The 12,547-nt window shown below is 42.7% G+C and overlaps 1 protein-coding gene across 5 annotated transcripts in view; it reads left to right on the forward strand.

Moving 5' to 3' along the window:
• The window catches only part of LOC138249703 (olfactory receptor 51E1-like), a 179,246-nt gene extending 171,118 nt beyond the window's left edge, over window positions 1-8,128 (forward strand). For all 5 annotated transcript variants that reach the window (XM_069203702.1, XM_069203701.1, XM_069203697.1 and 2 more), the window contains one exon: window positions 3,504-8,128. In XM_069203702.1, coding sequence (XP_069059803.1) covers window positions 3,550-4,521 — 972 coding nt within the window. In that variant the 5' untranslated portion in view covers window positions 3,504-3,549 and the 3' untranslated portion in view covers window positions 4,522-8,128. The remainder of the gene's footprint in view (window positions 1-3,503) is intronic.
• The last annotated feature ends 4,419 nt before the right edge of the window (window positions 8,129-12,547 follow it).

Raw genomic sequence — 12,547 nt, forward strand, 5'->3', positions numbered from 1 at the left:
CTAGAGATCATCTGGTGTACGTGTGGTAGCAGGTGATGGTCAATCCATATATCTTGATTGAGGTCTCTCAAATCGACACACATACACAATCTTCCATTGGCTTTGTGAGCTAAAACTATTGGACTGAGTCACTCAGACAATTCTATCAGCTCTATTGCACCAGCCGTACATATTGAATCCCGTTCTGCCTTGAGTTGTGCCCTCTGAGCTAAAGGAACATTCCTCAGTTTGTGCACTTTTGTTGTGCTTCCAGATTTTAGATGTATACAGTGCTCAAATTTATTCAAGCATACTAACTTATCAGCAAATAACCTTGGATACTGTGCACACTACTTTGCATTTTCCACCTCTGTAGTAAGCAACACGTGCTCTGAATGGAATGGTTGGAATCTACATTGGTGCCTAAGGCTTTATGTTCTCTCCATGTGCTTTACCTTTCTCCACTACATACACTGTTCTTTCCAGACAACTTTCCTTATATGTAATATTGCACTTAAAGAATCCAATCGGGGCAGCTTCACACCATAATATCTTTCCAGTTCAATGTTGGGTGGAGTCAGCTTACATTCCCCCAAACTTTTCCACACTGTCTCGTCAATTATTGTGGAAGGAGACCATGTATCTGTCCAGACAGTGACTGTAGTCTCATTGATCCTCACCACACATTTAAAATGATGAGACCCTTCTTTTATTTCTCCAACAAGATCTTCACATATCATCAGCACTTTAACACTATTGTCCTCCTTGCATCTGTTATGTATTTAGTGCTACCACATCAATAACATTGCCATTTTTCATTTACTGCAGAGGCCTTTGTTAATGCCTCAGGACCCTTTTTAATTTTCTGTACAACATTCACTTTGCTATATTCACATTTTTCCTTGCGTTGGTCTTCATTATGCTCTTTTATGTATCTTCTATGCACCTCAATATGTTCATTGTCTTCTGCAAAGAAGGGTCCTTCAACTCTGTTTCTCTTGATTTGTGATATTATTGTTCCTATTTATGAGTTGCTCTCATATTATTTCTTTGTGTAAGTCTTTGAACTTACTTGTTGAAGCTAATGTTCTGATTACAGGCACATATTGTTCTACATATTCCCCCAGCAACTGAGATTAAAAAAAAAAGCATGTCTTTCTACAACTAAGGCCCTCATTACAACCCTGGCGAATGGGGGAGAAGTGGCGGTAATACCACCAAAAGGCCGGAGTCCTTCCCCCATACCCTCCACTGCCCTGCCCTCCCCCAAAGGTGGCAGGACCCCCCCTCCCCGCCTCTACCCCCAACATGCACAGACACACACCCCCTCTCCACCCCCAACATGCACAGACACACACCCCTACACTCACACATACACTGCAACAACACATATCCACACACAGACATACACACAGACCGACCCACACACATTTCCCATACACACAACACCCCCCCCGCATGCATACACGCACTCACACACCCCCTCTACATACTCACATGCACACCCCCATGCACGCACACAACACCTCCCCACCCCCTCCCCTAACGGACGATCAACTTACCTTGTCCGTTGATCTTCCGGGAGGGGACGGGATCCATGGGGGCTGCTCCACCGCCAGCACGCCGTCAACAGAACACCGCCACACCGATGCATGGGACATGATTCAGTGGGCGGTGTTCTGATGACGGGGCGGTGGAGGTGGAGCAACCTCCACTTCCCCGCCGACCGCCAGTATGGCTGCTGGCGGCTCTCTGTCCGAAAAAGGATGGATGGCTGCCAGCAGTCATAATATGCCGTGCGGAAAACCACCTGCACTGGCGGTCTTCAGCACGGGGGTTCCTCGGTGGTCTTTGAAAAAGACCGCAGAGGTCGTAATGAGGGCCTAAATTGTTTTTTTCCCCCATGGTTATCTTCTAAAGCCTCCACTTTTACCTAATTGATTCCCTCCTCTGATTCTGACACCTCTTCACCATCCCCATCATGATTCACCAGTGCAACATGTGTAGGTTTAGGCAATGTTTTTAAGACCTTTATACCTTCTATACCTAAACTATGTTGTGATAATGCTAATTTGCATGTGGCTGCAAACATTCCCCCCCCATGGCATCCACATATGTCTCAAAGCACTCAAGTCATTACAGGGGGATCTGGATTTTTTTTAAACTTAGGAGGGGCTATTATTGATGCATCCTTACTAGCTTTAAGCTACCAATAAGTCAGATTACACAATGGAGATTTTCTTTCTGACAGTTATGACAAAATGTTACTACAAGTCACCAAAAATCTTATATACAATCACTGCAATATTTAATTGGCACTTCAAGTTAACTATTTCTGTTCCAAATTAATAGTGTCTTGCCTAAAATAATGAACTATAACAATTAAACCTCATCACCGTTTTCTAAGAGAAAAAAAAGAAGTGGTCACCATAGTCCTCACCTATTGCTTGCAATTAACTGCTCCAATTATCAACTCTGCAGTCCTTTACAGCTCCTTTCGTGATTCCCAGGTAGTATGCATCAAGTTCTCTGTGCGTTTTAAACATACGAATGTGTGCAACACACTGTGTCATTGCAGTCCACCACTCTTCCTTAGTCACGTGTGCCGCGTTGTTGCTGTGTAATACCACAGTGATGCGCTACTTGTTGCGGTTGCCTGGATACACGCCTCACATCAACTCCGACCACAAGAATGTGCATCTCATGTCACCTCCTACACACTCAGCTGACAAAGAAGTTGAATGGCACCTACCCCCTGTTGAGTTTTTCTTCTATCTTAGTCAGGTATACAGGACTCGCGTGGGCATTTTGCTCACACTCATACTCCCTGCGCTGTTGAGGCTCAATATTTGCTTTTGAAAATGTCACGTGGAGCCAGGCACAACACTCAAGACACTCTCCTAGGGCTCATATGTTGTCTTTGATGACAGCGCCATGAAGGGTTTAGACACATTCAAAACACAGTAAGGCCCACACATGCACCACAACGCTAATGATACACACTGCGGTCAGCTTTTTTAAGAGCCATAAATAGTCTTAAAAGTCAATTTCGAGAACAAACCCACCAGTTTGTCTCAGTGCCTCGGTTATCTAGCAGGCGTCTTCACCGCTTCATACAGTTGGATAATTTATGACGAGAACTACAGGTCATTTTGTCAGCAGTTCACTTTCTCAAGTTTCTTGCCAAATTTCTTTCTTCTGGGCAATATCCTGCCAATTCAGTACACTCCAAATAATGGTTAAATCAAGTTTAAGTCCAGTACAACAACCTCTGAAACGTCCTCTCCACATCTCTCTATCTACCAACTGCCTGCTTACTGCTCTTGGAATCCACAATCTAGAATCCTTAAAGTCCTCATCCAGTTGCCTAGATACAACAGTGTGAACATAATTTCAACTCTTGTTTCTAAAAGCATTTGTATATTTGACCATAAATTGAGTAATTTCTTATTGTTTGTCACATTTATGTGTCTCTGTTTAATTTTGGTGCCTCTGTTGATAACATTGTTTATTTTCAATTGCAGAAGAAGCAAGAAAATTTGACCCTCCATTGTACAACAAGCAGACGCAATGTTGGACAATGAGACAAACACAAGCACATCCGTCTTCATCCTCAATGGTATTCCTGGCCTAGAAGACCTCCACATTTGGATGGGATTTCCCTTGTGCTCCATGTACATCATTGCAGTTTTTGGAAACCTGCTCATCGTCTTCATCATAAAGACTGCTTCAAACTTACGTGAACCCATGTACATTTTTCTCTGTCTGCTATCCATCGTTGACCTGCTTCTTGCCACTTCAACCATGCCTAGAATGTTGGGCCTCTTTTGGTTTGATTCCACAGAAATTGCCTTTGACATCTGCCTGATGCAGATATTTTTCATCCATTTCCTATCAGCCATGGAATCGGGAATTTTAGTGGCCATGGCCTTTGATCGCTATGTTGCTATCTGCCACCCCCTCCGATACACCTCAATACTTACAAACTCAATGATTGGAAGAATTGGGCTGATAATACTAACTCGAGCAGTGACACTCATGGTCCCCCTGCCTATCCTCCTCAAGCGTCTGCCATTCTGCGGGAGCAATGTTCTTACCCACTCCTATTGTTTACATCAGGATGCCATGAAGCTAGCTTGTGCAGATAACCATGTTAACATAGTGTATGGTCTTTTTGTAATACTTGCTGTGATGGGAATCGACTTGCTGTTCATTTCCTTGTCTTATGTGTTGATTATCAAGGCTGTGCTATGTCTGTCTCCGGAAGAAGCCAACTTTAGGTCGTTCCGCACCTGTGCTGCCCACATCTGTGCAGTTCTAGTGTTCTACATCCCACTGATTGGCTTGTCTGTGGTACACAGGCTTGACTACAACAGTATGTCACATATACCCATTCACATGGGCAACGTCTACCTCCTGGTCCCACCACTGTTAAACCCTATAGTTTATGGCATCAACACAAGACAAATTCGTGTGAGGTTTGTCAAGCTATTCCATTGGAAGCGAGCTACCTCTAGAGTTTGCACCAATGCCAACCCTTGAAATGAACTGTAAAGAAAATCACTAGACACACAAAGATTGTTTTGACAAGCTGAACTCGATTACATATATGCTAAATGTTTTAGACATTTCAGTGTTGCCTCAGACTATAGAATGCTGATAAACATTGAAAACATCTTGACAGTCTTTTTTTCATTGAAAATAGTGATCTAGAACAAGAATAACTAATTGAATGCTACTACTTAATTTGTTGGCATCCATCATGCTGACGCTCAGCTTTGCTTTCACTGCTGATTTAGGCAACCCCTAAAACAGTAGACATCACTTCTCAGCCTCATATTTGATTACAAGTGTAAGTTTAAAAATGAATGATAATTGAATATGTGCATTGTAATGAACAACTCAACATAATGCAACACATCCAAGTGTTTTTCTTCGTCATTACTATTGATGCTGACCAAGAGCTTTGCTACTCCAATCGGATGAGCAGAGGAGATTGTATCTCTCCCTCCCACTATTTCCTCATTGTTGCCCATGAACATCGTCCCCTCCACAGCCCTTTACCTCGGTTTCCTTCTCCCTAATCCTCCATATTCTTCATCTAGCTTTTTCATTTTATCCGCCATTCTCTTGTCCATCCAATCATTTTTCAATATATGTTCTCTTTACAAATGCCCTCTCTTCTCCTATAAATCTACGCCCTCCTTACTTACCCTGTGTCCCCCTCCTCCTCCTTTCTCTTTTCTCTTTTCCCTCCACTTATTCCTCTCTCCCATCTACATTCTTATAGCCTTTCGAACTTATCTACTCTTTTCCCTCCATCCTCCTGCCCTTTTGATTTCTTATTTCAATGTATATTCTCTTCTCCCTACATCCTGTTTCCACTTCTGCTTAATTCTACAATACCCTCAGCCTTTTCTAAATCTTGGAGCTACACAGTTATGTTAAAAAGTGTTTTACTCAGACCGATAGGGGCTGAGATGAAACAGAACTGAATAATCCTGGTTTGATTGTCCCACGTCTCTTCATTTAAGAAATAATCAAACTATGAACAACAGAGTTCATAAACTTATCAGTAGTTTTTTCTGCCAATAGCCATGAACAGCTGCACTCATTCCCTTCCTGTCCCTGTGGGTGTGAGTCCCCTATAGGTTTTCCCAAACTACAAAGGTTGAATCCATTTGTAGACTGCAAATGTTGAAATAATTAACACTTTTATTGGATAATCTTCCATGCTTTCTGATTTCAACCAGTTACAGAATAGAAAATATCCAGCTTACTGCCATATCACGAAATCGCTGCCTAATAGAAAATGGTGGTGAAATATCTCCCAAATATGCCTAAACTACAAGAAACCCTTATTAGACCGATTTGAGAACCTTCTGAAGCTGAGGATACCACCTGTAGGCTCCTATATGGTGACTCATACATTATTCAAAATATCCACTGATGTGCCTTTGAAAATACACTTTTTAAGGGCTGCAATTTTCTTTTCACAAATGTTTGAAATATGAAACATATCCTAGGAATCCGGTGTACTTTTCGAATCCATGCATAATAACCATCTTCCTAAAAACATCTTAACCAAACACCGTAGATGGGGTTTGCATCGTCGTGACAGTGTTACATGTTGCACAATATTAGTGTAGAAAAATGACACCATTTTGTAGTTGTCTTCTGCTATTTACTGTTCGGCTTAGATTCCATGCGTTTCCTCTGAAATGTGTTATAAACGTGTTTCACCCTATCAGCTTGCTCAACTTCCCAGTGAGTACAAGGGTAGTTTGGGTGAAAGTAAAATGCCAAATATGGGCTCCACCAGAGAGCAACATTGTGTTCAGGCTGGACTGCAATTTAAAACCATTGCAGTGGCCATGGCAAGAAAAAGCGCTCTGCCATGTTGGAAAACCTTTGATATATTGGACAAGTCACCCCCAAGTGTGACTTGTAGGACAACGGGAATGGGTGTTCAATTTGTAAAAGTGAGACACACTAAATATTAAAGAAAACAGGTGTCCCCAAAATGAACGGTTGTTTGTTGCTTTTCAGGTAAATTTAAATATTTGACTGGCAAGCCTAGTTTTGCAAATTTACAGGGGGGAAGATCATGAATGTCATCAAAAAAATCCTCTTGTTATTAAAAATATAATTTAATAGAGAAATTAGATTTTTGATACATTTAGTGGAACAGTGACTTTTAAAAACTGTTGTCTTTGCTGCCTCCCTCAGAATAAATTGATTTTGGAAGAATTTATCCAGCACGGCTGCTCCAAAGACTAGAATACATAGCCCAGAGATGTGGTTAAAATCTAACCTCTATGAGGACATTGAAATTGTCTCTGAGAACAGGAAGGATTGGGTGGTGTCAACAGTGACCATGTGTTAAAGATTAGAAAGTTAGGAGGGAGACAGGAACAAATGGCAACCTTAGCTATTTCTTTAGAACTGAAGATCCCAAATGGGTATCTTAAGAACTGGAACTGTTCATGGCTAGCACCAGTGTAGGTTTTCTGTCTTTGATCCCAGTAAGAAGGAAAAACTATTCCAGTACTGGTAGAGGGGAGACTACCTTTATTCCATGTGGATGTGGGTGGAACTGAGTGCACACCTTCAGGTGGTTGAGGAGGTCTAGGGCAGTTTTTTGCTGAGTAAATCTGGGAAGGTTTAGAGTAAGTTGAGAAAGGAAGTGCTGAAAAGAGAGGATGGTTTTACCTGGGAAATGTGCTAGATTTTAGTGGAATGAATTCTCATCTCACTGATTGGTGTACAGGATAAGACTCACCTTTCACCATCACCTCCTTAGAACATTCTTAAACCGGATAAGAAACAAAAAGATTTGTCTGACTGCTGAGGAAAGAAGAGTGAATTAAGCCTGACCTCTTTTGGTATCCTGTGTCTAGACCTGCTCTCCAAGGGTCAAGTTGTTGCTTGTGTGGCTGCTAAAGGGATACAAAAGGCAGAATGGAGCTCAGTTCCTCCCAAGAATGCCCCGCTGACTGTTTAGAACTGGGCTGTGAGAGCCCTGGTGTGAAACCTAGAAGCCTGACCTGAGGACATCATTTCTGTAAGAGAGATCAAAATTCATTCAGCCTTGGAAGACGAGGGCAAGGTGTTGAGTTTATCCTCATTTTTAGCTTGGATAAGACTTTCAGCTTGGTCCAACCTATAGCTTTTAGTACAAGGAAAAAAGACCTCAAAAGGCCTAAATGTAAATGTATCCAGTTTCGTGAAGCCCTGTCCGCTACAGTATCCAACCCTGCTGAAGTTTTTGAGAACTAAAGCAGCGATTTGGTTCAAAGGCAAAAACTTGGATATTGACAAGACAGCAGCGGTTCTACACCTGCTTCAAAGTGACCTATGGCTTCAACAGCGGATTTCGAGGGACTCTTACCAGTTTCAGCATTGTAATATGGCTTACTGAAGAACTTTGAGAACCAAAATGACTACTAAGCATCAAGGTAAAATGTTGATTGCTGAGACCTGCTTGGTTTACCTGACCATCTCTACATCACAGTTGGTCTGAAATTGCACCTAAGTCCCAGTCAAGGTGAACGTTGACTTTCACTTGATGTTATATGATTTCTTTTACATTTTGTCTTAAAGGAATGAAAAATATAAAAATTCATAACTTCGATTCCCAGTCTCAAAATTTGTTTGATTTTGTGTCTTTTTTTCTTATTAACTATTTTTTGATTTTCTAAAATTTGTCAGAAGATTTGTGTTCTTCATTTTAGTGTTGTTCGGTGATGTTTGAGCGTAGCACTCATTTCTGTGGGGAATTTCCTGTGACTTTTGCCAGTCATTGCTGACTTATTTAGATCTGTGTTGTGACCTGCACACATTTGGTCTATGAAGTTAGTAAGGGTACCCTTTCCAAAATGATAAACCCACTTTCTGACAAGTACAAAGTGGCAATCTGTCCCACAACAACATTAGATCATAGTACCAAACAGAGAGAATGACTGTGACCGCCAAGTACATAACAACACCACTTCATAATGATGTAAAGTCCATAAGTCTGTTTCCATTTTGAGTAGGGCCTGACACCATTTTATATAACAAGTGTCACCATATTTCCACTTTTATGCAGAATTACTGTCCTGTCTGCCACTGGCGTAGATGTTATCTGACCATACCATTCTAAGAACCGTGAAAGTGTCAAATAATTAGTCTCTTGCCAATAGTAGCGTTACATATCTAGAGCCTGATTACGAGCTGAGGTGTTAATTATCACCACTGATAAATAAAGTTTTCACTGGGCACATGATTTATTGTGTATGATAAATAACACCTATTACGAGTTCCTGGGGAATAACATACAGATGTTGGTTTTTAACACACCAAAATCTTCATGATATGGTAAATACCATATGTTTTCCTCTGTTAAATTTTGACAGGTTTGGCCTGCCAAAATTTAGGAAAGCTTTAGTTACTTAACATATCTGATAATTATTGAATGCAGTAAATACTTTCAAACTCCTAATTCTGACCCATGCATAAACAGGAGTTTACACATGGGTTAGAATATTATAAGGAACTCGTAATCAGGATCTTAGTAGCATGGTCAACAGTGTATTAAAACATTTAAGCTGTTTTGTTTGTTTCTATTGGCTCACTTTGGACAACCATTCTGTTAGAAATGGGGTCTCTAGTTGGCAGTTGGCTCGCAACCTGTCCAAGTAGGGACCCTCACTCTAGTCAGGATAAGGGCGATACCCCCTCATATAACTCCTGCTCACCCCCCTTGGTAACGAGTAGTCAAACTTATCGCAGAAACAATGTGTGAAGCATTTGCTCATAATACACAGTACAAAAGCACACCACTCCAGTTTTTAGAAACATATCCAATATTTATCTATGCAAAACAAGACCAAAATTGGCAAAATCATACATACAGTAATAAAGATATGAATTTTTAAAGAATTAACTTAAAAATGCAGTTCCTTGAAGTCAATACCTCCATCTGGGGTTATCATGGCATCGTGAAGAACAAATCCAACAGTTCAGGCTGGCCGTGGCAGCGCAGGCCAGCTGCGGTGTTCGGAAGACCCTCATGCAGTACCTTGGAAATGCAGGGCATCATGATCTCACAATGAGGTCCGGAGAGCAGCGTCGCTGGAGTTGCGGTGTCGGTTCCAGAGGTCGGTGCGGGGTCATGGGCCCTTGAAGTCACATGCGTTTCAGACCGAACTCTGGGCTGAGCAGGAGCGCAGGAATGGATGGCTTCAGGGCTGTGGTGCGAACTGGGACAATGTTACATGTGGTGCCCACAGGTCACAGTGCAGGCAGCGGCTCGTGATGGCACCCGGAGGCATCTGTGAGACCAGGGCTGCAGTGTGAAGTGGGCAGTGCGACGTGCGGTGTCATCAAGTCACGGTGCAGGCAGCGGTGTTGTCGATGCTGAAGTGCTGTCATCGTAGGTCCAAGTCGGTGGTGTGGCGCTGGAAGGGCTCTGTGCGGTGTCCACCGGTCACGGTGTGGAAAGGGGCGCTTGGTGACAGCACTCGAGTCAATGGTGCTGGCGTCAGTGGACTGGGGCTGCGGTGCTGGCATTGGTGGACTGGGGCTGCGGCGCAGGACGGGACCATGCTTCGTGTACCTCACAGAAGGTGGCCACAGTGCAGGAAGCAGCGCCGTTGTCAGCAGAAGCGGCATCGTCGGGAGTACACAGGCTGCAGTGTGTGCAAGGCAATGCCAGTGTATGGGGCCCACAGGTCATGGTGCAAGCAGCAGTTCGGTGGCGGTGTCAGGTAGAGTTGTTGGCGAGACGAGGGTTGCGTTGTGAAGGCGGGCTGGTGCGGCTCATTGCGGCATTGGCAGGTCAAGGTGCATGCCAGCAGCGTCGTTGGTATCGGTGGTGCAGTGGTTTTTCTTCTTCAACAGCACAGACCACACAGTTCCCAGTGCCGCAGGCAGATGAAACTGAAGTCTTATGTATCCCTGAGACTTCCAACAGGAGGCAAGCTCCACTCCAAGCCCTTGGAAAACTCTCTCAAGCAGGATACACAGCAAAGTTCACCCTTTGCTCTTGTTTAAGGCAAAAGCAGCAACTGCAGGCCAACCCAACAGAGCACACACATCAAAGGGGCTGTAGTCCTTCTCCAGCTCTTCAGCTCTTCTCCTTGGCAGAGGTTCATCTTTATTCAGAAATATTCTAAAAGTCTGGGGTTTAGGGTCCACAACTTATACCCCTTTCTGCCTTTGAAGTAGACCCACTTCAAAGGAGCCTCTGTTGTTCACAAGATCCAGGCCTGGCCCAGGCACATTCCAGTGGGTTGGAGATTGCATTGTGTGAGGGCAGTCACTGCCCATTTGGGTGTAAGGGACCACTCCTCCCTCCACTCTAGCCCAGATGGCTCATCAGGATATGCAGGCTACACCCCAGCTCCCTTTGTGTCACTGTCTAGAGGGAATTCACAACAGCTCAACTGTCAGTCTGACCCAGACGTGGAATACACTAGCAGGCAGAGGCACAGAATGGTTTAAACAAGAAATGCCCACTTTCTAAAAGTGGCATTTTCAAACTAACAATCTAAAAATAAACTTCACTAAAAGATATATTTTTAAATTGTGAGTTTAGAGACCCCAAACTCTATATTTCTATCTGCTCTCAAAGGGAAACCACATTTAAAAGTTATTAAAAGACATCCCCCATGTTAACCTATGAGGGAGATAGACTTTGGAACAGTGAAAACTGAATTTGGCAGTATTTCACTGTTAGGACTTGTGAAACACATTAGTACATGTCCCACCTTTAACATACACTGCACCCTGCCGATGAGGCTCCCCAGGACAAACATTAGAGGTGCCTTCATGTATAAAAAGGGAAGGTTTGGGCCTGGCAAGTAGGAACACTTGCCAGGTCGAATTGGCAGTGCAAGCCTGCACACACAGAAACTGCAGTGTCAGGTCTGAGACATGTTCACAGGGCTACTCATGTGGGTGGCACGATCAATTCTGCAGGTCTACTAGTAACATTTGATTTACAGGCCTTGGGCACCCTTGGTGCACTTTACTAGGGACTTACCACTATATCAAATATGCCACTCATGGATAAACCAATCAGCAATACAATTTACATAGTGTTTTGCTTTACTTTTGACTGAGACACAATATACACACTGAAAGGAGTCGAAAAGATTCTCTGGAATGCACTCTATAATCTGAAGAAGACATTTATTATAGCTTTTTGCAAGGTTCGTGAAGGAAGGTTTGAATGGTAAAAAGTGTACTTTCAAAATGTGCAACAATGAATTAAGATCACGTACGAAGAATCTTCAATCTATAAACAGCAAATATATACAGGCAAAGATACAAACAGTTATATTGATATATGGATATATATATTCATACACAATGCAAAGCAAATAATTAATAAAAATGCATCACTGTAGGGCCTGCCAGATGCTTCATCTTTTTCATGCCAGCAAGACGATGACCCCGTTTGACTGCAAGAAAGATCTCTCCACCCTCAAGTAACAGGTGTCAGGCATTCGTTTTCTAAATCCTGACTGAGGTCTCGAAATCTATGACTGCCAATCAGGGCCATCTTTTATATCATAACGAACTGGAAAAGGGGCTTTCTGGAAAAAACCCTCCCATAAAAAAGAAATATTAAAAAATGTTGGCTAATTTAGGTAAGCTTTGAAAGAAACACATTGAGAATTGGCCAAAATCCCAAGGTGTCCCTCCCAAAGTCAAAGCGTTCCCTGCTTGTGCTATAAATATCAAGCCTGATGATGATACCTGCGGGCCCTTGCTTCTGAAAGGGCACTTACTTCTGATTTACTTATATTTCAAAGTAAAGTTTTCTTTGGCACTATTTGTTGCCTCTTCCTGGAACAGTGTACCTTTTTTGATAATGATGTTATAACAGGGAGGCCGTACACTGGACCAATTTAACCTCCTTGTCCCCCCTTTTTTGTGAGTGCAGGTTTCAATGTGCTGTTTGAGGCAAGAAAGAGCTCTATACCTACTGAGAGGGCTCCTGGAACACACACATCTGAGGACATTAAGGGGTCTCAAAAAGACAGCAGAGACTAAGTAAAAAATGCTCGTAAATATATGC

This window comes from Pleurodeles waltl, chromosome 8 (assembly GCF_031143425.1).
Source record: "Pleurodeles waltl isolate 20211129_DDA chromosome 8, aPleWal1.hap1.20221129, whole genome shotgun sequence".
Classification (NCBI taxonomy): domain Eukaryota; kingdom Metazoa; phylum Chordata; class Amphibia; order Caudata; family Salamandridae; genus Pleurodeles; species Pleurodeles waltl.